Source organism: Rissa tridactyla, chromosome 2 (assembly GCF_028500815.1).
Source record: "Rissa tridactyla isolate bRisTri1 chromosome 2, bRisTri1.patW.cur.20221130, whole genome shotgun sequence".
Lineage (NCBI taxonomy): Eukaryota > Metazoa > Chordata > Aves > Charadriiformes > Laridae > Rissa > Rissa tridactyla.
The window spans coordinates 84,389,803-84,416,893 of record NC_071467.1 but is presented as its reverse complement, the minus strand read 5'-3'; the positions used below and the strand labels follow the sequence as shown (position 1 = coordinate 84,416,893).

Genomic DNA, 27,091 nt, shown 5'->3' with positions numbered 1-27,091 from the left:
AAGTATAGCATGGGTGACACATTGTGAAAAAATTACTTTTTAATACTTTTCTGACTGACTTAAATGATTCAGAGTATCAGCAGTATTACAGAGCAATACATATTTTATATTAAATTGGTAAAATGTTTATGTATGAGTACTTGAAGGCATGAATAGGTGCTATAATTCTCGTGCATGTTTATGTAGACAGCAAAAAATTATTAGTCTCAATACAGTAATATCAAATCACAGCTTTAACTTTAAACAATATTGGATAAGAGAGACCGAAGTAGGGGGAGAACTTACTTAAGCAGTTTCTATTCAACCAGGTAAATCTGCTCTGTTGTTACAATCAGAATGTAAGTGTAAGTGTAAGAAAGAGCGTAAGCAACTGCGGGGTAAATGATGGTGCTTTCTATCCTAGGCAGTGATCAAGAAGTCTGTCTTTTTCTACTGAATAAAGAGGATGTGCAGGTTCCTGCCAAGCTTCAGTTTGTGGAGTCTGAATGAGGCCCAGAGCAGACCTTGCTGAGGAATCTGTAGTTTGTGCAGCGCTGAAATGCTGAACCTACTTAAAGGGATGTTACTACTTTTGTGATTTATGCATTTCTTTTTGTTTAAAAAACTAAAGAAAACAAAACAAAACAAAAACCTATGAAAAAAAGCCTCCACCACAATTATTTGGTCATGTAAATCTGTCAGGAGGAAAAAATAAAGTTTAGGATCAAAATCATCACTGTAGTCTGTGCATGTACTGTGTTCTGCAGCAGTCTCTTTTATCCATTCCCATGTAAAATCTGTAAGTCTGAAACAGGCAGGCAGGTCCTTGTCTTAAGATATATCGTATCTGCAAACAGATGATGGTTAATTAAATAAAAAGGAAAATTAAGGGATACAATGGGATTTGTGAACTTGTGGATTGTCTCTTGATGGAAGTGGGAAGCAATCTGCTGTCTCAGTTAATGTTTATAACTTGACTGCATCACTATATGGTAAAGAACAATTACAAAATTATATGAATAGGCATAATGGACTTTAAAATCTTTTCAGCCATTTGTGTTGATCGTTTAAATACAAAATCTCTTTTCTTCCCTTTTTCTTTCAAACCTATTAATAGTTTTATTCAGAAGACTCTAGTTCATTATAGAATTGATAACTGGTAAATAAACACTTGGGGACAAATTAAGAATTTATTTAACATTATAAAATGCCAAAGTCTACAAGTACTTGAACTAAATAGTTTTGGTATATGAAGTTTGCAAATTATTCATTATTCTTCGAAGTCGTTGGTTAGTAGCTGTGGGACTGTGGTGGTATTATTTAAGCTCCTAAAGTTTTGTGAATGCCTACAGAATATAATTAAAATACAGAATAAGAATGTAGAGCCAGATTCTGATCTCCACTAAGGCTATATTAATTAACATGGGAGATTTACCTCACATCACAAAACTGACATTGGAAACTGACACTTTTCGGCTCTTTAAAATTTTTAATTAATGTAATCACTTCTTACCTTAGTGGATAAAAAATGAAGTATAGAATAATATTACTAATTCAGACAATGGGAAAAAAAATCATATGGGTAAAATATTTATTTAAAAAAAAAACCAAGGTCAAATGCAATAAAGATTAAATTCTGTTAAGCATTTTTCACTATTTTTTTGTATGGAATGAAGTGTAATGTGTTTAACTCAATTATCTTTATTGTTTCCTTTTCTTAAATCAGAATAACCAGGTTTTGGGTGGCAGTGATTCTGTAAGACAGAAATCTTAAGTGACACAAGTGGCCTTTGACTCAAAGCGAGGGCTTTCTGTCACTGTATGTAATTGGAAAAGATGAGAGGAGAACACAAGTGACAGAAGCGGATGAAGAAAGCAAAGCCAAGCTTACGGGCCCTGTGGAGGTTGGTTTGCCAGCCTCGATAGCTAGAGCAGGTGCAAGCATACAGGTCTGCCAAGAAACTTTGTGTTGACAGCATGATGGAAATTCATGCAAATAAGTGTTTCATGTCACAACTCAGCATTTGGTACATGAAAATGATGCTGATTTTATAAAATTAAACTGTCATTTTATGGAGAGAAATATTTAGAGCTGCTGTGTTGTAGTATTCAATCATATGAACGTAAGTACAGGCAGACTTCACAATCTTTCCCTCTAAGTCCTTGCTTTTCCTGCCGGGTTCCAGGAACGCTGTAGCCTCCTTTGTGTAACTCGTTCTGCACCTGCGTCTTGTGCACGAAGCTGCTGAATTTCTGGAGTCTCCAACTCATAAGGCCACTGCCCATCATGGGGACACAGATTTTACCTCTCTGTTAATATGACATGTTAAACCATCTGGGCAGGCTTCCGGCTTGTGTTCTATACTGAAAATCGCTTTTATAGTTTTCTGCCTTTGCTTTGTTGGATGGCGTCTTGTAATCTTCTCTCTTCTTCCTTTGCTTTTACCTCCCACAACTGATAACTCCAATTGAACTGTACTCCATTTAATTAATGATAGCAGTGACTCCAGGATACAGGGCTACTGGTGTACTTGGTTTTATTTCATTTTAATTGCTGGTATTTTTGTTCATAAAGATTTGCAGCGCTTCTGCTATGAAAAAACAATTCTGTTTGGTTTTTTGTGTTTGGTTTCTTGGGGGTTTTTTTGAGGAATAAAACATGATCTACAAAGAAATTAGGAAATTTCAAAATACTTTATGAAATGAAAATGTAAATTTTTTTTTTAGTTTTTGAGTGTTGAGGTCAATAGACATTTTTTTCAATGCTGACTATTTTAATTTCAAAATGTTTTTGATTTAAAAGGTATTTTATGTCTGAAAAAATCTATTTTGAAAAATTATGAAAGGGAACAGGATTTTTAAAAATACTTCATTTTGTTTCTAAAATAATTTTTCTTTAGTTTTATGTGTATTAATTAAGTTTAACCAACAATACTATTTCTGATAGGAAGCTTTTCATGTAAATTGTCAGTTATATTTACTTTTCAACAAACAGTTGAAGGACATTTCAGATCTGTAAGGCCAAAACGAGAGATCTTTCCACCTTAATAAGTTTCCTACTTCATATACTCCTAGTAGAGTATATTTAACATTAAATCTAATTTCATTATTTTTGCTATTGTCTGCATGCCTCTTTTCTTTCTTTGCCTTTATTTTCTGCAAACTAAATAGGAAGAACTTTTTTAAGTTACATTTGGGGGTTTTCCTGTGAAGATCTGTCAGATTAACTCTTCCACTGAGTTCCAGCGTCCGACGGTAAGGACATAGCCTCTCCACCCTACGCTATCAATAAGATGCAGTGTTGTGTGGGAGGTACATTGCCCCCTGGCTCGCCCCAAATTCCTGATTCTAGTGATTCAGTTTTACATGTATGAGGACTTTCATTGGGTTGAGAGTCCACCACAGTCATTAGCCTTAAGCTTCTCTTCTGTGACCAGAAATTGGAGCAGTAATTCTACTGCTAAAATTTCCCTGGGAATAACCGTTTTCTGTAATCCAGGCTGACACCACCATGGCTGCTGATGGGCTGTTTTCAGGGCTGAGGGGTTTTTATGGGTAAAAAGTTTTTGGCTCCAGGAGGCGCATCGGCTTGTTACAGCTCTTGGGCTTTGTGGCCAGCTCCTGTTTGTGGAAACAGCAGACATCCATATGACTAACAAAAGATATTCTCTACTGCCTCACTGCTTAGGTGTTAAAAGACAAATTTCATCTTGTTATTGTACAGTGAAGGAGAAATACCAAGCTTGCCTTTAAAAGTGGTAGATATTTTATTTCTCATTGCAGTATTATGATAACCTTACTAAAGCGGTAGCAGAAGAAAAGTGAAAATACCACCAAAGAGTGTATGAAAAGATTGGCCGTTTAAAATTGTTACTCTTCTTTTCTGCTTCTGTCATGTTTTCTTTTGAAATTTCTCATCTTCCTTAAATCTCAGGAAGCATCCAATTCTACTTTCACAGCGTTACATTTTTCTGGCCTTCTTAGTTTTGCTGTACTTTTTGAGTACCGCAGTAAGAGTTTGAAAAGCAAGGACTATTTCTTCCATTAATAACTTACTTTGAAAGAATGCAAAATGTGTATTAGCATCACATTATTCCTCCTGCACTGCCCTCTATAACCTCAAGAAGCTTCTGGGCCACATTAGGATTCATTTTATTTCTTTTCCGTGTCAAAATTAAATCTATAGTTCCAATTTTGACAAGAGAAAATTTAAAAATGAAGCATGGAATGTGAAAGTGCTAGGGTAAGTGCTTTAAATTTCGAAATAAATGTTACTGGCACACAGTCAAAATAATAGAAAGTGCGTGTGAGTTTTGTACAGGGACATTATACTCTTTGGGATAATGCATTATTTTCAGGGTTTTATTTCTGCAGAAGAATACACTTTGTTTTCTTATTTCCGCGTCTAGGCACTGGACCAGTGCACTTTGTGGAGAGTATAGAGATATACTAAGTGGCTACTTTGGGGCTTTTTTAGCACTGGAGAACAGCAGCTCTACTGTTGAGAGTCTTTTTGGAGGGAATATGGTATAGGAAGGGAAACTTGCACCTTAAAAAAAATCTGAGGAAGTCATACCATTGGTGGTATCCTTCAGAAATGCTTACTTGTTATATACATTTGGAAGTGGAAAGGATTTTTACACTGTATTGAGAAGGTTAATATATGTTAGTCATCAGCCAATATATTTGGTGGTTTTCCTGACAGTTTACCACTCTTAGGCATGCCTGTAAGGAATCCACTTTCATTTTCCTTGTGAGGCATGCACAAGTTTTTGTATATATATGTGTTTCTGTTAGTATTTATGTATACATATACACATAGAAACAACACAAATGAAAGGAAGTTTTTTTGTCTGGACATTTCTGGCCTAAAAACCAAAGCAAACATAGTTGTCATGAAACCTTTGTCCCACTTAATGAGGAGATTATATCATATGAATGACTGAGAATTATTTGATTTTTGAAATAAATTGAAGAAAATTAGAGACCTGAGGGTTTTGCCTTGATTTCCTGGGAGTATATATTAAAAAAAAAAATTATATGTATATATATCTATATCTCAATAAGAGCTGGTAGGAGAATTTGTAATACTTGGCTTTGGCTTTACTCTGAAAAAAAAAAATCTTTTTTTTTTCTTAGGTGGAATGCTTAATCTTTGCATAACTAAAGGGACATTTGGGAGACGAAACTCTTCTACCTCCCTTAGGCTGAAAAGGTCATCAACTCTGAAAGTCAATTAAAAAAAAAAGTCTTAGTTTTGCTGCAGATACTTGAAAAGTTTAGTGTTCTTCAGAATCAGATTGGTCACAATTTGGTCTCTGTTTCAAAGACCCTTCAGACAGCAAGCATGCCAACTAAAGCATCACTGAAGATGCTGTAAATTTTTCCAGTACTTTCACAAGTAAACAAACCCTAAATTTTGACATGGCATATGTTCCAGCCTCCTATACAAACTGATCATGAAAATATACGTCGTACCCTGTGCTAATATGTATCTAAAACCTTGTCCTGATTTTCCAAAGTACTCCGTGCAAGCAACCTATGACTGAGAGCATCTTTAAGAAGCAGACCTCTTTAATTCAGGTGTCTAACTATAAACTTAGTGTCTTGTGTTAGTTGTTGCATTTTAATAAAGAAGACAGTCCCATTTTCTCTCTCTTCCCTTTGCCCTCCTCTAAATATGAGTTATAAAATTTGCTACGGCAGATGAGAGAGGGAGATTAATAAGTGAGCAGTAAAGGGGTGAGTTGATGAGCGTGTTGACAAGCTGGAATGCTGGTGCTGTATTTTGTTCTTAATTTATGCAGCTTGAGACAGTTAGACAACTGGGATGCTGCACAGTTGCTGGCACTCGTCTGTGTATTTATGGGGCAATTAGCAATTCCCTGCACCTTTTCTGCAGGTTCGCTTACATAATTGTGATGTGGTTGTTTCTCGGTAGTAGTAAAATACGAAAGTCTGGAATCTGGCTGAAAGCTCTTATTTGCATAACTGTTATTCAGGTTGTTTCTGAACAAGGGACAAGTAGGTAAGTCTTTTTCATTGATTAGCTGAGAGCCATTTTAGCTACCTCATTAAGAAAAAAATCACAATAATTATTTCTGCTCTGATTGTCTGCTGCTCACAGGAGCTACTGCCCAGCCAGGCTACCAACTATTGCCCCAGATGCTAACTGGTTAAATATTTAATTATCATTAGTGATGCTTGAATACCATAATTGTGGCTAACACAGGTAACAGCGAAGTGGAGTCATTTTTACTGAGCTGGGAAGGGCCTTCAGAAAGCATCATACTTGCTGTACTTGGAGGGCATGCATCCTAGAGGATGAATTGCTTATTCCATGCTAATGGCAAACCTGAATCTTGGAACCTTGTTTTTTTGTTTCCTTTGGTGACAACAGATTTGTTTCTGAGCTTTCCATCATTACATAAACAAGTATTGCAGAAACATCATGATAAATACTCACACATAAACATATGAGATTTCAGTCATTCTGGGGTGGAAAATGGGACTTTCCAAACATTTGGCAAAACGGAGAGGAAAAATACAGGGATAGCCCCCTTCCCTAGTATTATCAAAATATAGTTAGGGCTTTCAAGTGGGTGACCTTAGTGCCAGTCCAGGTTTTGAACTGCTTACAGGGTTTCTGTTTCACACGTCAGGTGAGAGGTGTGTCTGTTGGGCTCTGGTCTGGTTTCTCTCTTGCTTTGGTCCTCACCAGAAATTCCTTTCTGTCTCTGTGTCTGAATGAAGCTCCCGGGCAAATAGGTGGAAACACATCTGACAGTTTAGCAGACGCTGAGGTATACAGGGTTGCAAGCGATGAATCAATGAAAAGTTCTCATTGATCATATGAGTTTGTTGCATTATGTTTTGCCTGCAAAACCAAAGGAGTAGTAAAGCCAATAATGGTCGGCATCGTCTCAAAAGTAAAACTTTATTCAATTTCTAAGTTGGAAGGTTTGGATTTTAATGCTCTTTAACACCACAAACCGTATAAAAATGTGTATGTGTATCAAAAGGGGTAAAACCAAAGAATTGTTTTAGTTCTTTTTGAAATGGAAAATAGGACTCTTCCAGGGGATAAAACCCTCCCAGGAATTTCAAAAGCTCTAACATCAGACAAAATTTTAGCTAAAGTGAGGCAAAGTCATAAAAGCAGTTCAGCTGGAATTTCTCTAAGCAATAAGCCTTTACTGTCTTTTATATCATCAATTGCTTTTAACACCTTACTAACACACAGCAAATCAAATACTTGATTTTATGGGGAATTAATTGTTCACTTTATATCTGTGAATAATCTGTCATAAAGTGATAAGAAATAATTTTACTCTCTCTGTTAGTGAAAGCTAAGAAGCTGAGTATGTTTTTAAAGAATATTAGAGATAGCAATTAATTAATCTACAGATATATTTTATAAAGCTAACTGTGCAAACTGAGCTTTCTTTACTTACATATGAAGATTATCCAGATAACAATTGTGTCACAAAGTTTGATTATTACGTTTATGATAAAGTATGGCCCAAAAGCATTACCATTTAGAGGTTTATATGAAAAAAAAAAATCCTATATAAATTTTAGGTATCATAGGTGAGCTAATCTTTTTGTTCACTAGATTAAAATGCTATCTTCCAAATAGCATTTATTTGGTGCATTTAATATCTATTAAGTATCTGCATGTTTATTCCTATTATTTTGTAAGTCTCTAGAGTACAGAGCATATCTTGTTCCTTGAAAAACATTCTCAGCATTTCACCAGGCACTTGAAGTCTATAGTGGCTCTGAAAAATCAAACTACTTTTATTTAGAAGCATAGAACTTACACCTATATTTTGGGCTCCCATGTTAACTAATGCAATTACTAACAATAATAAATACAGGCTAATGCATTAATGCATTTAATTAGGAAATTAATTGAAAAATGAACTATAACCATCTCTAAAATTCCTTGGGACTTTAAAAGACTCCTTTCCTAGGAGGAAGAGAAAAGAGTTTGACAAATGAGAGAGTTAATTTTGGCTCACTTACTGGCTTGGCATGAAAAACAAAAGCTACCTTCATGAAGAGACATACTGCTTGTGGGTGAGGCTTTGAAACTCCAGAATACCAGGAAGCTGCTAATGAGTAGAGCAAGATTTACCCACAGTGGAGGAGAATCAGGTTGGGAGCACTTTAACAATCTGCACAGAGGTCCATGGGGCCTGAAGGGTTGCATCTATGAATGCTGTGGGAGCTGGCTGATGTCATTGCAAGGCCACTCTCGTTATCTTTGAAAAGTCATGACGATCAGGAGAAGTTCCCAAGGGCTGGAAGACAGCAAATGTCACCCATATTTTCAAGAAGGTCAAGAGGAAGATCTGGGGAACTACAGGCCAGTTAGCCTCACCTAAGTCCCTGGGGAAGTAATGGGACCCTGGAAACCTGGAAACCATTTCCAAACACACGAAGGACAAGACTACTCTCAACACAAGGCTGAGAGTAGTCAGTATGGATTTACAAAGGAGAAATCATGCTTAACCAACCTGGTAGCGTTCTATAGTGAGGTGAATAGCTTGGTGGATGAGGGGAGAATAGAGGGTGTTGTTTATCTTGACTTTAAAATGGTTTTTCACACTGTCTGGCCAACATTCTCATAGAGAAGCTGATGAAGTACTGATTAGATAAACGGACAGTGAAGTAAATCAAAAACTTGCAGAATGGCCAGGCCACTGGAATAGATTGCCCAGAGAGGTTGTGGAGTCTCGCTCTGTGGAGAAATTCAAAACCAGACTGGACATGGTTCTGGGCAGCCTGCTGTAGCTGACCCTGATTGAGCTGAGGGGTTGGACTAGATGGACTCAAGAAGTCCCTTCCAACCTCTGTCGTTCTGTGTTTCCGTGATTCTGTGATGAACAGAAGCACACAGTGGGTCACACTTGACCACACATCAGAAATTACATTGAGGAAAATGTTTATTTCCACCAAAGCAATAGCTCCTTCTGTGGTTTTTCGATGTAGAGTATTAGCCTTCCTTTTAGTTTAGTCTTTGTCCCGGTACTCCATTTCTACCTGGACAAAATGTGTGTGACTCTTTGGGCTGTGTCCTCTAGTAAGGTTAGTTGACACATTTTAGGGAAGTATTTGATTTAGGTTGCTCCAGACTAAATGTGTCAATCTTTCTACCTTGAGGCCTGAAGGTATTTTTTTTAGTACAATAGGACTGTGCCCTTAGCGATTACAATATATCTGATTGATTGGCTGCAATCTATAATACTGCAGGTATGACATTATCCTCTCTCTATAATGCTGTTCTTTGTGAGTTCAGGCTGAGGTGCAATTTCAGCAGGGACTATTTCAGCACTTTGTTTCACTGAGCTTAACCTTAAAAAGGCATTATTGATTTCCTATCTAAAGCACAGTTTTGCAAACTGCAGTAACTAGACAAATTTATGCTTATTATAAAAAAAAAAAAGAAATATGTGTCATAAACAAGCGGCTCATTACATGTCTTGAACTAAGTTATATAAATCATAAACCACCTATCCACTATACAGTTGCATTTTTACTGTAGCATGGAGGGAACTCAGACGAAAGTAAGGAAAAAAACTTCACTTAAATTGCAAACACAAAAGAAAAACAAACCACTGCCTGTTGTGAAGACTAAGGATATTGAGTGTATTAGTTTTTGAAAGTCTGTGCATTATTTTAATTAATACTGGTTTATCTGGCTATTAAAATAATTCAAATCAGGATGTTAGAGGAAAAGTGTAATAAGATTATATAGTTTCTGTTCTAATTTAAATCCGTGCTAAATGAAAATGGCTTATGACTCTTTATGGATATTTTTGTTTCCAAAAATTTTTTTGAAGTTGTAAATAAGCTTTCAAAGAATGATGAGATTTTGCATTTCACATTTAAAGTTGTCTATTTCCTGTATTTTTTTGTAATGCTGGGAAGTGGGGTATGTGTGAAGAGCAAAACATAGACAAAAGAATACATGCCTTTAATTTATTAAATTAAAGCACATGCTTGTGTGACTGAAATTATGAAAACATATGCACACCAGTTAATAGAGGCCCACTTGAGTACCATATGGGGAAAAAAGGGGTCAGTGAGAGGAAGCCTCCAGTAATTTATGTTGCTGGGTGTGAGTGTTATACAGATGACAAGACCTGTCACTCTTCTAATATATTATTTTCTTGTTCTTTTAACTTAAAATTTGAAGGGCAGGAAAGAATCTTAAAAGGAAAATTATTTTCACAAATAAGATTGGCATTTATTTCTCTGGACAAGACAGATAAGGCTGCAGTAGTAAGTGGCGCTGAAATAGGCCCTCGATTTCCTCCTGCACCACCTCATCTCTTGTCAGCGTTGGGCCTTAATTGCAAGCATCTGTTTTAAAATTACTCAATTCATTAGACTTGAATTTGGGAAATGAACAGTCGCACACGAGAGACATAAGGATTTATAAAGATGAAAGTGAGGCAAGAATATTTTTTTATCTTTTCTAGTGACTACACAAAATGCCTCGTGGTTGCTTTTGACATCTCTGAGTTTAATTGCTGACTTAGGTTGGGAACAATTCCACATTGACTTGATAATGGAAGGTTTTACTTGGGTGAAAGGTTTCTTGAGGAGAGACTAGCTGTTCACAGACACCTCTGGTATTTTCATGAAACCCATCTAGTTATAAACAACAAGAAACAAAGGGGCTTTTTTAGGTCATCAATGATCAGAAAAGAGTCAGAGTCTCATTACAAATGCCAGTCCTAAGAGAGCATATGTAGGTAGGGTGAGAACAAGTCAAAACAAGTTGTGAAAAAAGATAAATTACTAAGCATAAGAGTTATTTATTATTGAGTATTGGAGTAAGGCCAGTGTAAAGTAGGTGATTCCAGAATATTGGCAGCCCTGAGCCGAGTGTTCTCACAGTTAAGAAAATTGATGGGTTATCTCTCAGTCCTGTTGTCTCTGCGACTACCTGTTAATATTCACAGGATTAATGGCTTGAAACTCAGTGGGCAAAACTGCTGTCTGTCATTTTTTCCTGAGAAGGGTACCATCCTCTGGAATTACATAATTCACGATTGTTAGCACAAACCTATTAACCTTTCGAAAGACTGAAAATGTAAGAGTTGGGATGAAAGAACAAGTTGAGCTATGGATTTCCATAATCCATTATGGAGAGGAATATTAAGGATTAAATACTTTTTAATACTGTGGTGAGGGAGACAGAGACATTTAAATCTATTTCATCCAAATCACAATAATTGGCAATAGGAGACCCATATTTTCAATTTTAACTGTCTAAGGTTATACACCAAGTTTGTACTAAGCAGTAATTGTGCCATTAGATACACAATGCATAAACAAATGCCTGCAAGGACTCATTTTAGAATATCTAGCCTTGAGTTAGTTATGTGAATTAGTATATTTACGTAGTTCTTCTAACAAAAGAAACTATAATGCATTGTATCAAATTTATTATAATCAGAGTCTGACGAATAGCAGAAAGTCTTTTTATAATGGGATCTTATCTAAAGTATGTTTGTAATCTGAAGTAATTGATAGAATTCTTGACAGGTTGGGAAAAAATAACTTAAGAAATAACAAAATGGTATGTTACAGAGCACATTAAAATGTGTTCACATTCATTTCAGCTTCCTGTGTTACCTTCAAAATTATAAATATATTTGAGTTGCAGCCTGAGATTTGTCAGTTCTTCTCTTAGATATGTTGCTAATGTGTTGAAAGGTTTTGATTTGTTTGCCTTTTCTCCTTTCTCTCATCTCATGTATTCATTCAAAAAAACATAGGACAGTAGAATGAAGGATGGTTTCCTGATTGCCCATTCTTTGACATTGACAAATTCCGACCAGGAATGAAAATGTTTGTAATTTATCAAAAATAAAGATTCTAGATCATCGACAAAGTAGGTATAGATTCACATAGTACTTTTCTGAGACAAGACCAACATAACATGATACAAGACAAAATAAAAATAAAATTAATGATGTTACTTCATCATCTGACCATCTTCCTAAAGTAAAGGAAGCTTTGTGTTGTTCTGTGGCATTTTGTTTCTTAATTTTAACTGGTTGTTACACTGTAGAGCTGTGTTACATATTTACAGAATGGTATTGGCCTGGATTTGAATCTCACTGAAATAAACGTTCATTTTTAACCTGTTGTGAAAATTTCGTTTTACCTGAGTCAACTTTCAAGAGTTCAACGAACTGTGGAGGCTTGTGCATTCACTGAGGTATTTTCATTTTTATAATGAAAGTCTCGGTCTTTTTTTCTTTTTAAAACAATTATCTCACTGATATTCTTATGCACATTTGCGAGTTAGACGTGGTAATTTCCCATGTAGAGGATGATGCTTCAGTGGCTTATATTTAAGTCATAAATGATGTCCTGTAAGTATTGATAATGATGACAAAGCTGACACAATATATATAAAAAATTGCATATAGAACCAGTTTATTGTTTTGTGCTCACACAGAGTATTTTTATATTGCTTTTTTTCATTACATTTTCTATAACCCTCAGTATTGTACAGCTACACTTTTTTTTAGAAGTATGTATCATCTTATTTTGTTATGTTACCAAACTCTCTTAAGTAATAACTTTTTTATATGCTAGAAAGCCAATTATTAAAGCATGTCTGTGGAGATATAATACTTTTATTATTGTAGTGCTTAGAAATGCCAAACATAATTAGACTCCTGTCCAATGTTAGGCACTCCATAAATATATTTACTGGATACTGGTATAGTATATCACAGGTTTTTTGTGCTGTAATATATCTTTGTGGTAACCTTCGTATGTAAGTGCTGCAAGGACAGTCATACAAGAAGATCAGGGACATCATTCTCATCTCACTTTGGTTTTATGCCAGTAAAAACTCAATAGAGTATTTCAGATTCATATTAGTATCACTCCCAATACCTACAGGCATAACTGACATTAGAATTGAACTCTTAACTCAGTATAGAAACTACAACTCTGCAAATAACCACTAATAGAGAGAAGGGGGTAGCTTTGGCAGTCAAATCCAAAGATCATAGCCTTAATCAAACTAATTTTTCTTGCCAAGTTGAATAATTAGTAACTTTATATCAAGCAAAATACTTGCCATGAAATATTAGGATGTGGGGACTTTTGTAATAGAATTTAACAAAAGGAGAGCTGAATTCACCTTATTGCAGGAGAAGAGCCCTGATTTGCTTGCTGTCCAGTAGTTCAGACAGTACAGTTCTCCTCCAGATGATGTCATATATCCTCCAGAAATACCAAGATTCATCTTCCATTTGTGCATTTTCTATCCATATTTCTCACATTTTATCAGAGTGCTCTCATCACTAAGCTATAGAATATTTGGGGTTGGCATAGGATGTTGGGTTTCTGTTCCTCCTGTTCATCGTCAACTTCATATAAACAACCACTGAAGTAGGAACTGAGATTCAGGTGTTCAGCTTCATGAGGGGGGGGTCAGTCTATATAGCTAGAGAGCCATTCTAGGTTTCTGTGGCTTATTGTGTCCCACACAAAGGGAGATAAAGGAGTTAACTGTTTTGGATTACATTAAGACCCCACTAAGTCGGATGTTTTCTTAGCAGGTAGAAACACTGGTATTTTTTTTCTAGCTCATGGGAGTTATGTTGCATGGATTCCAGATGTTACACTCACCAAATGGGTTTTGTGGCTCCAGAGGTGGGACTTGCTCAATTACTCTGTTGAAACTCTTCTGACTTGTAGGATGGATAGATTGAGAATTACTCTCCTTGGTAGTCTTGAGGTTTCTAATCTGTTCACTTGTAATCTCCCTCCTAACACTTATTTTAATGTTACCAAATAGTTCCTACCCTAACTAAAAAAGGCACGATGGAAAAAAGGTGGAAGAAAGGAAGAATTACTGTTGTTTCCAAGGTGCCCAGATAAGTTGTGAAGCTCAAGAAAGTCAAACTCACAAAGATATATGGACACCTAGAGTCTAATCAAGTGGGAATTCTTTAACTAAATACCTTTGACAATATCAGCCTAACTGATTTGCCTAAGGTCAGAGAAAGAAAACTTATCAAGGTGAGAGATGAACTGAGGTTTTCCATATCATATTACCATTCCTTTAACCGCACTATAGATCATCTCAAATGCTCTAGCAGTTAATTTTAATAGCTACTAAGAGCATAGGCTCTTTTTTTCTGTTGTTGTATTTTCTTGTTTCAAGATATTGCAGAGAAGCGAGGTCAGATGGTCAGCTATTACAGCATATCCTCAGTTATAGATCTTAGCTGGCTTTCCATCTGGCACAGATCAACCGTTTTACACTACTGCCAAGTTTTTTCAAATGTCTCTACGGGTAGGAAGATGGTTGCTCTACATTATCTGTTTCTTCACATAAGTGAAAGCATTCTCTATGCGGATAGATTTATGATTAAGGTGGCTGCAGAAGTGTTCCCACCATCAGTGCATAATGGATGCTTTGCCAGTAAGCAATTTGCTTCCATTCACACAGGTGAAATTGTCAGCTTTGTTGGTCTGAAGACGGTTTTGAGTGCTTTGTGGAGCTTTAGTGTTTCTTGCTTGTCTACATGTGGCACTAGTGCATCTGCAGCCTGAGCCAAGTAGATACTTCATACATATCTGCACTGGTTTTGGCTGGGATAGAGTTAATTTTCTTCTTGTATGGTGCTGTGTGATGGATTTGAGATTGAAACAGCGTTGGTAACACAGGAATATTTTAGCTATTGCTGAGCAGTGCTTACATAGAGTCGAGGCCTTTTCTGCTCCTCACACCAGGTGAGGAGGCTGCCAACAAGCAGGCTGGGGGTGCACAAGAGTCAGGGATGGGACACAGCTGACCCCAACCAGTCAAAGGTTTATTACATACCACGTGACATCATGGTCAGTAATAAAACAGGGCAGGGTGGGGGGAGAGAAGGAGGAAAGGGGTAACACATGGAGTTAAGGCATTTGTCTTCCCAAGTAACCGTTACGCATGATAGAGTCCTGCTTTCCTGGGCATGGCTGAACACCTGTCTGCGGATGGGAAGTAGTGAGTGAACTTCCTGTTTTGCTTTGCTTGCACGTGCAGCTTTTGCTTTCCCTATTAAACTGTCATTATCTCAACCCATGAGTTTTCTCACTTTTACCCTTCTGATCCTCTTCCCCATTCCACTGCAGGGGGTGTGAGCAAGCAGCTGGGTAGGGTTCAGATGCCTGCTGGGATTAAACCATGACAAGGTCAAAGATCATTTAGAGTTTCCTTTCAATGACTGCTCTAAATTAGGCCTTATGTGCTTACTAGTGAGTGCAAAGGATGTATGGCTGTCCTCTCTAGAAGGGATAACCTTTGCCAAGCTTGGTGAGGTGATTTGTGTCTGCAGTGCCATGGATCTCTTTGATTAAGGGTTATTGCAGCAGTAATGGCATGCATCAGTTTTGCTATTCTGAAAACATTCCTCTGCTCGGGGTGTTCAGATTAATGGCAGTATAATCCAGGTCAATATCAAAATTCTTGCAGGAGCACCATTTATACTGTATTTTGTTATTCTCAACAAATAATCTTAGTAGTGGTATTTAATTAATCATTTGCATTTCATGAGTTTCTTCGCCTGCAGTTTTGGGGACCCAGTAAATAGGATCAAGATTTCTTAATTATCATGTTTGAACAGATTGTCCATGCTTGCTGCTGGGTCACTTAATTTTTCAAACTGGGGGAATGAATAAATGTAATCTCAGTATATAAAAGCATGTGTGGGGGTAAGTTCCTACAGGCTCTCCCTCTGTAGCTCTCTTTATGGGTTAATTGTCATGCATAATGGTACTGAAATCCATATAAGTTAGTCTGAAGAAATGACTAACAACTAATTTGGGGGGAAAAAAAGCAAGATCTAAGAAAAATCGGGCCTTTTGTACTTTCATATGATAAGAGGAAGACATGCGTTGAGATTGCATGTCTGTGCACAACTCTCTTACTAGGTATCTCTTTATGAACATCAGATGAAATAATTCCTTTCAAAATGTAGGAAATATAGAACCTTCCTTGTGACCAAATGTTCTGATTGGATTTCTAAACTCTTATCTCCTATTCCTCATAGCAGTTTTCCGGGCAGAGGCATATGAGGGTGCTAGATTTAAATGTCTAATGAGCATATGACAACATAAAAGCACCAAGATAGGTTGAGGCATCCTGGCTGGAAGACTACCACATAGCTTAAAAATAAAATGTATCACAGAATTGTAGAGTCATACAATCATAGAATACCAGGTTGGAAGGGACTTCAAGGATCATCTGGTCCAACCTTACATGGCAAAAGCACGGTCTAGACAAGATGTCCCAGCACCCTGTCCAGCTGAATCTTAAAAGTGTCCAATGATGGGGAATCCACCACGTCCCCGGGGAGATTGTTCCAATGGCTGATTGTTCTCACAGTGAAAAATTTTCCTCATGTCCTGTCAGAATCTCCGCAGAAGTAACTTCTAGCCTTTATCCATTGTCTTTCCCATGTGTCTCCTTGTAAAAAAGGAGTCTCCATCTTCTTTGTAGCCGCCCTTTAAACACTGGACCATGGTGATAAGGTCTCCCCTCAGCCTTCTTTTCTCAAGGTTGAACAAAGCCAGTTCCCTCAGCCTTTCCTCATATGGCAGGCTTCCCAGTCCTTTGATCATCCTTGTGGGCCTTCTCTGGACCCTCCTGTCCATGTCTTTTTTGTACATCAGGGACTAAAACTGAGCAAGTGCTGAGTAGAGTGGGATAATGACTTCTTTATCTCTGCTGATGATGCCCTTGTTGATGCAACCCAGCACCCTGTTGGCTTGCTTTGCCACAGCAGCATGCCGGTCACTCATAATGAGCCTGTTGTCCATCAGGACCGCCAGCTCACTTTCTGCAGAGCTGCTCCCCAGCCAGGTAGATCCCAGCCTGTGCTGCACTCCTGAATTATGTTTTTCCAGGTGCAAGACCTTACACTTGTCCTTCTTGAACTTCATAAGGTTCTTGTTAGCCCACTCTTCCAGCCTGTCCAGGTCTTCCTGCAGGGTGGCTCTCCCTTCTGAAATGTCCACTTCCCCACATCTTTTTGAAAATGTAGGGGATGAAGCAAATGCTGGCATTGCTCTTTCCTGACTCTGCAGCGTGTGTTCTGGAAGGCAGTCTGGGAGACTGACAGAGAAGGGGTTAAAGTGCTCTGCGTCTTGCACTTGGTTGCTAACCTTCCAGCCAAGGGGGAATTGTTCTCCTTTCATTGAAGTCCTTCAATCTCTTTGCATTACTTTTGGTGCTGTATAACATTTTAAAAGCTCCCTGACTGACAGACATGGCCGGAGGCAGAGCTCTGCTGGGAGAACTGTAATGTACAGAGCCTCCTCAGGAAAGAGCAGTGGTATAGCAGTTCAATTGAATACAGCGTGATTTTGGGGTTTGTGAGGCAGCGCAGACTATCCCACCACTTTTTTCTGTTGTTTATTTACAACAAAATATCTATGGCTGGGCAATTCAAAAGAACACTTTCAGTTCTTTGTTTGGTTTTATTTTTTTGCTATGTTTCATGGTAACTACGGTTTTGCCATAAGAACTAGGTACGGACCCTGCAACTGGATCAAGAGAGGCAAAGGAGGTTGGAAGTCTTGGAACTGAATTATGGATGAATACAGTCTGAACGTGGTGTTATATACCGTTGAATGCATTGAAGAGAGAAGCACAAAAAGTCCTGTGAACTGTTAAATAAAAAAAGCTGTTAATGGACATACATACCAAATACATAAATATTGAGTGCAGTTCTCTAGTGTGGTAGGGTCCTGTCTTAAAGTTTCTTTGCTGGAATAAAATCCATAGAATACAAATGACAATGCAAGTGGGAAGTTTGCACCCATTGGACCTAAGAATATTTTGCTTTAGATAAAAAAAAATTAAAAAGTGTTGAGCACAACTTAGAAAACCTTTTTATTTTTAAAAAGGACCATGAGTGGATAGAATTTCTTCCTTCATTTTTAGTCCTTTCTGAGGGTAGAATTAAAACACTCACTTGCACTAGACATTGTTTCACCACAATTTTTGCTTTCTTTTTTATTAAGACTTAAAGCATAGCCTTTCTAATCAGAACAGAAAATCTTACCCTAAATTTAGAATAGGAAGTCCATTTATTGTTCTAGGGTGGGTCTTTTTCTTCTTCAAAACTTGTTAGGTTTTCCAGGCTCCCAATTATAAATCCCTTCCGTTTTGATACTTCAGCATGTACCTAACAAATAAGAATTTCTATGTTATTTATTGTGATGGATAGTTATAATATTATTCATAAGGAAGATACAACCTTTGTCAGTGTTTGAAAATGAAAAATATATATGGTTAGGTACTTTACTGTTTCTTCTTTTCTGAGGTCCATATTGTGTCATTGATTTTTGAGCAGAACTCTTTATTGATTTGGTAGAAACTTCTGCTTAAAAATCAATGTCACAATATGGCCCTAACAAAGCGGTGAATTCCATAGTGATATAAATTTTATTTTTGTTTTTAAAATGTAAAATGCATCCGTCTTAAATCCTATAAGCAGTATTTCTGGTACCTGACAACCAGCAGACCGTAGAGTAGGCTGGAACTTCATTCATAGGTTGTAAGTCTTAATGAGAGAAGATGATTAATTTTCTTAATGTGGATCTTCAATCCACAGTGGGATTTAAAATTTGTTAGCATAGAACTGTGCTTTATGGAAATGTTAGTTGTCAGAAAACAACTTTGATCCCCTTCTGTTCAAGTTACTGCAACATGCAGCCTGACAGTCATCCCCCCATAATGAAGAAGAGCCATGGAAGGGAGAGTGTATTCGTTAAACAGATGTCCTGGGTCTTACAAAGTGTGAGGGTTCAGTTTTAACAACTTGCGTCAGGGCCAGCATAGGCAAGGATAGCTTCAAGAAAGCCATTAAGCCATTTTCTGTATTAAAAGGAAGATCAATAGCTTGGAAGAGTGGGGGAAAAAACCCACTAAAATCTTCATGTTGCCTCATGAAGATAACGGCTGCCCACCTGAAAATCAATGTAGACGTTGTATTAATGTTTATTGTCTAATTCTAAATTCTAGAATAGATCCATTTGTTTCAGCATGGATTCCATAGATTTAGCAGGCTTCACGGTGTCTTTATCAGGGGCTGGGTCACAGTATTTTTAGGTGGTGTGAGTGCTCATTTTCTCCAGTTCTTATTGCTGCTGAATTTGGCGCAAAGTTGCAAATGACAGCTAGAGCTGCGTTTTATTGAACATGTTTCATACTCTATAATATTTAAATACTTAACATCCCTAATGTTTAAATATTTACATCCTTTAGCACTATCATTTTGTTAATTTCAGGCAATGAATCAGGACATTTCATAAATCCAAAAATAAAGCACCTCTGTTAATTATAGTGTGGCTAGAAAACACAGTATATTTTCCTATCTGTCTTTCTGTTAAAATGGTCTGTGCTGCTAGAAACAGAGCAATGTGAGAGCATAACAGTTCCTTTAGGTTTTGGTTTTGGTTTGTGTTGTTTTTTTCTTCTTTGCTGATAGCATTTGGCTGCTACAAGGATCACCACAGTTTTAATTGTCACCTTGATGTGATAGTTCTGTCTCAGCCCTGTAGTTAGTTAGCACTGATTTATTTTTAATCTGAGTACCTGGCATTTGTCAGTATAAATGAGTATCACTGTCTTATCTTACTGGCTTCTGTATTGTTTCATTTTCTACGCTGACTGCAGTTCTGTCATTTTCTCCGTATATCAGGACTGCATTTTTTAATGTACTTTGCAGTAGTCCTTGAAGAACAACACAGCTATCATTTTGATACAAGGCTCGTCGTGAGAAGAGAATGGAAGTCAGTCATGGACTTCATATTGTGTGTTGGCAGCTTTGTGGTATTTAGCTGTATGGGCACTATTTCCCATTTTTTTATTTCCCATGGAATTCATACAAATCTATCCTCTAGAGTCCAAAGTTCAGCATAAACTTTGTCCAAGTCCACCCACAGACAGAAGGGGATGCTTCCAAGATGCTTTTCTGTCAGAGACAACAAGCAAAGCATTCCTGCTCTGGACAGTAGGATGGAAGAGTGGGTCCCCTCTTCCCCAATATTTTCTGCATGAATCTGGAGTAAATATTTTTTACATCACTGATGCATAAGAGTTTTGTCTGATAATTGGGTCATAAAGCAAAGGCTACGGGCCTGTCCTCAGACTGACGCAACAGTAATGCTAAACAGAGCAAGAATGAGCTATTCCTGTAATAACTGTACAATGTTCTAGAGCAGCTCAGTGCTACAATGAAAATAGCAATCACTTTTAAAACTGTGATTCCTAATCTTTTTCTCTGTCTCTAGAAACTAACTAGGTGTGAGAATTTTGATGAACGCTTCAATGTAATTTTATGTAATTTGATGTTGCCATGTAAATCTCTTTTATAGGTCCCTTTAGATGGAATTTAATGCAGCAAAAGCCTTGTCATCAGAAGGATTAATGCCTGCATTAGCATTTCCGCAATAAAATCAGAAGCTAAGTGGTGGAGGCCACAGACACCTCAAACCTGGATTCCTCTGCTCTGCATTAAGTGCTGGAGTTTTTATTACTTGCTGTGGGGAAGCCATTGCCAATGCTTACAAGGAACTGCTTATCCCTGCTTCTCTGGGTCCTGTTTGATGGAGGTCTCCTAACGCCACTGCATCCACAACCACAACAAACTGTAGAAGCAGAGCCGAGGGAGAATGTTGTCCCAGTGCCAGGGAGGAGGTCATCTGCCCAGCGAGTCAAACGAGGCTGGGTGTGGAATCAGTTTTTTGTGCTGGAGGAGTACATGGGCTCCGAACCTCAGTATGTGGGAAAGGTAATTTTTCATTCTTTCTTTAAGAGTTAAAATGACACAGATGAACAGTAAAATGTGCTATAAATGTGTACCTGTTTTTGGTGTGGCAAATCTTCTTCAACTGCCGGTACATCCCTCTGTTCATCTCCTTCACCATTCAGCCTCTCATACAGCCACTACAGCCGTTGTTATTATTTTTAGTGCACAGGTTTATAACAGTTACTTTCTACCTTTGTATGTTTGTCTTATTTCTTTATCCTCGGTTTCAGAATAAAGCAAAAGAAATAGGAGTTCTGAAATAAGTTTGTGCTGCACAACTGACTTTAGTTGAATCTACTGTAATAACGTACTTGATTTTTAGCAACGAATGTCAGACTGATATCAGAGATAAGATTTAAACCAGAAATCTCCAGCCCAGAATGCACCGTCATTTCTGCGATTAGTATGGCTACTCCAAGTCAGTTTTCAGCTAATGAAGATAGCTGCTTTTTGCTCTGTTATCTCATGCCTCAGTATCATTTGCTTTTATTTCTGATTCTTCAGATTGTTTTCAAGTGTTTTTAATACATTGTATTGCTTCATAATTCAAACTCTTGCATTATAGCTTTTATACTCTGTGTGCAGATGCGCACATTCAGACATGCAGAGAATTTATGCAGTTCTCTCTCATTATATGACCACTGTTTCTGTAATAAGGCATAAGTAATTTGATAGCCAGCCGTTCGAGGGGTGTGGGGAGTGAATTTAGATAATAGAGTTTTCAGAAAGGAGAGCTGAAAACGAGACCTGAAAAAAATAGTAGCACAGTATGTAATTGCGTGCTATGTATAATATTCAGTTTAAGTAAAGGCCCTTACTCAATGAAAATAAGAGGTCAAGGATTCCTTTCCTGGGTCCCCAAAGGCTACTTCCCTTGATAGTGAGGTTCAAATTCACCTACCGTAAAAATGAGACACCATGCTTCAATTTTTACTTTAATACCATGTTTTAACTTTTATTTTTTAATGCAAAAGCTGGGAATGTGTGGTTTTTTTAAATATAAATAAAATTCATAGAAAATTTATTCTCCCTCCTACCCTTCCAGAAAAGTATGCTGAGTGGAGGATGTATAAATAAACCAGAAGATGACTACATGGGGTTCACTAGATGATTTGACAAACCAGCCAAAAACGTACTTGGATGTTACGCATGTAGGCATTAGTGTTAAGCACTAAAACATATTAGTCAAAACAATTTACAAAGCAGTATGTTTATATCACAAAGATAATATAATGAGTTTGTTTTACAGTCTGAAGTGAGGAGGATCACATAATGAAAAATTGCATCTTTGTGACGTCCAGTTGATACAAATTACACTTTCTCTAACACATATCTTTGTTCTGGACACTCGCTAAAGATGCGAACAAAGACTCTAATCATATTTGATGCTGTAGCACAGGCAACGTGATTGCCGTGCTTTGCTTTTTACCTCAGAAGCCGTGCCACTGTAATTCATTAGTCTTTACTCTTTTATGTAAGATAGTCTGGGTAGTCATTTAGGGTCAGTTCTAAGCTGCCAAAATAACATTAATTTTGCAGAAAATTGACAATTATCAATAGGTTTGAATTTGAGCTTATAAGCAACTTAAGAAGTAATGGGATATTTTCATTAAGAGTAACATTTATCACATCACAGATTTGCCTGGCGTGTTTTTAACTCTTAAGACTTTTTTGAAGTGTTTCGAGTTGCTGAAAAGACACTTTTCAAATATAAGGAAAGATGTAATGGCAGAATAGCACATACAATAGTGATGTTTCTTGACAGGATAACATATGCCACTGTTACGCAATAAACAAAATAATATACGGAAGGCTCTTGGTGGTGAAAAGCAAAATAAATTAGGATGTTTAATTAGTACATCAATAACATTAATTCAAAAAACCTGCTTCCAGAATAATGCAATTCATTCCAGATTATAATTTTTTTCAACAATGTTTATTACCTGTTAAGCATTCTTTTAATGTTTATTATAACTTATTTTCTCTATATCAGCTATTTGCTTCAGTATACCTGAAAAAAGAACCTGCCAGTTTTTGCATGTCTTCTTTGCCTAATCCCTTTTAAAAAAAAAAACAAACAACAAAAAACCAAACCCAAACAAAAAACCTCTAACAAAACAACAAACAAAAACCAAGATGGAGATATTAGTGTTTTTTCCTTATTTTCTACAAAGCTGTCAAAGAAGGTAGTGTACTGAATGGGAGAGGTTCTTTAGAGAAATTGTGCTTTTAAATCAAGATAGTGAAACCCATGCTTAATATAAATTCTGATACTGAAATACACTCAACAGTAGCTAATCAATATCTTTAGATTTACGTAATTTTTTTTAAGTCACAGGAAACTTTTAAGGTGTGAAATGTGATCAAGTTCTTGATTGATTGCAGAAATAAATTTGGGTTATATTTACCATAATTTAGCTTTATTACAGAATCATATATTTTCAAAGGGATTATTTTTATAATATTACTTTGTTATATTTTAAAGTGATATTAAGTATATGATGAAGTGCAGGATATTTCACATGACCTGAAATCACAGGGTTTTTATCTTCTTCCTCCAGCCATCATAGTCAGACACAATATAGCGACATGTGCATTGGCGTTTATATTACTTATTATGGAACTGCTGCACTAATAATGTCAAGGTAATTTATAAATTGCAGTTTAATGTGTCTATTAAATCAGCTGACAATTTCACTAAACAGTTAGGGGTGACTAGTTAATTTTGGAAGCCACCTGTAAGAGAACACAGATTTACAGCAATAATGTCAGCTGTTATCGGCCAACGCACTTAATTCCTTTTATGTCTGTTTTTAGAAGACTATCTCAAGAAGTGTCAAGTTGCAAATCAAAATACAGCTTAGAAGCTGGTGGGGATTAGTCTAGCTCACAGTTAAAGATCTTGAAATAGTGCTTCATGTTGACACATTAAAAGCTATTCAACCTGAATATTAAATCAAAGTTTGGAAATCCTCTGCTTGTGTAATATGGAGGAGCCGTAAAAATCCATCAGATTACTGAAGAAAAGATATCCGCCTTTGGTAGAGATCCATGTAAGCAGAACCAGGCTAAAAAGCAAAATTGGAATATGGTGTTGCCATGTGACCCATGAAAATTGAAGGGATGCTGGAGGACTTGCTGCGAAACAGGGCTTGCTCACGTAGTTACATTGCCGTGCTTTGGGTGTCTTCCTGGTACTGTGAAGCTCCAGAAGGCCACGCAAAACAGCACATGCATGGATTAAGATGAAAAAGTTCTTGATTCTTTTTTTGTGCCAAAGCTCAGTCCTCACTGAATGGTGATAGAAATCGTCAGAGTATCAGATCCTTAAGCAAGGCCACGTCCCAGCACAGTTTATAACCCCTAACAAGGTAGTAGTTTTAATTGCCCTTATGCAGGGGTAGCTCAAGGGGGTGCAACTCTGCCAGAACATTATAAAACTTTCTTTGTTTTTCTGTTTCAATAGCGACATGCAGAGGCAACATAATAAAATGAAAGTTCAAGAGAACAAAAGAGATGAGAACACTATAGGTTCTTCGTTATCAAGATAGTACTAACAAAAGTTTTTAGTTGTTATACGCGTAGCACGCTTCTATTTATGTATGCATGTCTTTGCATTCCTAGTGTGTAAATGCGTTACATCTTTCCTATGTCATACACCTGCACAGTTGCTCTTAGCAAGGTTTTTTGCTGGCTGTCCTCAAGCTTGCAGACAGGCATGTGGCAACTTGTGCTGAACACCGCCTGGGTGCACAGGAAAAGACTGCAAAATCCTCTTCAAGGAAATGGCCATTTTTCTTCTGTTTTCCAGTGTGCAACTACTAAATATTCTCAGCTAGCCAGATATTATCTTGCTAATGAATAACCCAAGTGTTTTGCAACATTTTGTTCTTTAAACCTCCATTAGATTATACATGCTCACATACAAACTACTACAGATTATTATTTTTTTTTGTTATGATCCCCACCAGCTGAAAAATGCAATAGTCACAACTGGCCCATGGCAGGACGGGGTGCACGTAACAATATGGTATATTTCATCTGACTCAGTCCCGAGAAAGCCTCATCATCTTCAGAGGTTTCACCATATATCAAGGCAGAAACAGTGCTGATTTGGAGGAAGCAGAGCTCTGTATCTGTGACCAGAAGAGAGTGCTTTTCTGAAACCTAATAATTTATCCTCTGCATCTGAAATACAAGCATAGAACTTATTTATGCATTTTATAGTGAATAGATTTTAATATAATGAAATTAATGTTGACCACGTTCCATCAAGCTTGAGTCAACACCCCTTTCTGAATGCACTCTCAGATTTTACAGTTATTTTCCCTCTTGGGTGAGTGTCTGGATGACAGGGCAGTCTGTAAAGGAAGTTTTGCACTGCGTGTGTGGAATCTGTTCTCACACAAACAAATTTACAGTGCTGTGGTTATCATTTTGGTGTTATTCACAAGCACTGAGTTAGCTTGAAAGAAAAAAATAAAAGGAAAAGAAATACATGCAGTGAATTGGAAAGCTACTGTCCTTTGAAGAAAAAAAAAAAAACACAAACAAAAAAACAATTTAAATCTCTGTTCATAACTGTACCCTGATTAATCTTCTTTTTTAAAAAAACCCAAACATATTTCTACTAGATTTCTGCCAAGAGGGTCACAATAATATTTAATTTAAAGCTGTCATAATGGTTTTTCCTAGCTTATCAGATTCTATGCCTGCAACTGAAGTAACAATACTAGAGAGAGACCTGTATATAATTTCCATTAGATATTTGCACAATGCCATCTTCAAGGAGATGAGAGTTGTTTCAGTGACCGCTGCTAGTAATGTGTTAATTGACTCCCATGATGGAGGACATCACAGTTACTCATTTCTAGTTAATTTTAATATGAAAGATCTTCCAAATAGTATTTATAAGAATGAGCTTGTTCAGGACATCTTTAACCCATAGGAATTCATACACCCACCTCTGTCTGCAGACGTCACAGTGAAATTCTTGTTGGGCCTTAGTGGTCCTTAGATGATAATTTAAAGCGTGATCAGCCATGATCGTGTTAGCCTGGCTTACTAAACTGACTGACTGAGTTTACACCATGCACATTTTCAAGTAAAAGCATTGTCACAATTTATTACAGATAAGAAAATTGATGAGGAGAAATGAAACAGTAAAAAAAGTGTAAGAGGAATCAGAACAGGGGGCAGAACTTCAGACTTCCCATCTTGCTGCGCTGAGCCGAGACCTTTGTCTCTCTCACTTATGTCTGGCTGGTGAAAAAAGTGATGACTTTAAAAGCTTTGCATCCTGTGTATTGCATAAAGTATGTAAGACACAAAGCAATTTTGACAGCTGCACGTGAAAGTGCGAGAAGGAAGTAGAACCACGGAAACACAAAATTCCCATGAGCAAGTTGGACTTGCATTTAGTGTTTACTTTTGCAAGCTTATCTTTTTACAAGATGTATAAAGACCTAGTTTTATTGTCAGACGTGGTAGAGATGAACAACTTGAAACAGAAAGTTTCTGATCGACCTCGTGGCTTCACTTATTTGTTGATTTTCTTAGGTAGCGCATAGTGGTTAGCACTAAATTAGAAGCAAAATACTGATAGTAGCAACGTCTTCAGCCTGTGGTCCTTGCATTCATGAAAATTTTGTGAGGCATTTGGAGATGAAACAAAGGTGAGCACTGTGATTTCATTAATTGCATGAGAGAGGAGAAAGAGTGAGTTCAGGACTAAGAGAGATCAAAATAAAAAGGAAGGATCAACTTATTGAGCTGTAACCCGAATTTTAGGGGATGTAAAAGGTTGTGGTTATTGTTCTGGACTACTAAGGAGGTCACAAATAGAACGAGTTAAAACTCTAAATCTCAGCGGGCTGCATTGGCCAAGAGCTCAGAGATCAGTGTAGGAGACAGAAAGCCTGCCGAGATGGTCCTGTTAGTGTGAAGTCACCAGCTCTCACAAGACCTCTCAACACAGCTGAGTGGATGGTTCTATTCTATGATGCTATTGTTCTATGAAGGAGAAACTAACTGACATCATGAGATCTCCTTTCTGGAAAAGCATTAGAACTCCAGGTAGGAAATTAAATAGAATTAGCCGAAGAGCAAAATATGGAAAGTTATTAAATACCAATAGACATTCCTGTATGTGGATAATAATGTGTAAACCAAAGTAACAAGGGTGTTCAAAAATGAAATAAAATTTATGATCGCTGCAATGTGTGAGGTGTTAAAAACCAAGGGGATAGCATAATATCTCACTC

The 27,091-nt window shown here is 37.1% G+C and overlaps 1 protein-coding gene across 1 annotated transcript in view; it reads left to right on the top strand.

Annotated features, from left to right (window-relative positions):
- Positions 1-27,091, top strand: part of CDH12 (cadherin 12) — a 225,394-nt gene that overhangs the window by 45,614 nt on the left and 152,689 nt on the right. The window contains exon 2 of the mRNA XM_054191248.1: positions 20,395-20,810. Coding sequence (XP_054047223.1) covers positions 20,580-20,810 — 231 coding nt within the window. The 5' untranslated portion in view covers positions 20,395-20,579. The remainder of the gene's footprint in view (positions 1-20,394; positions 20,811-27,091) is intronic.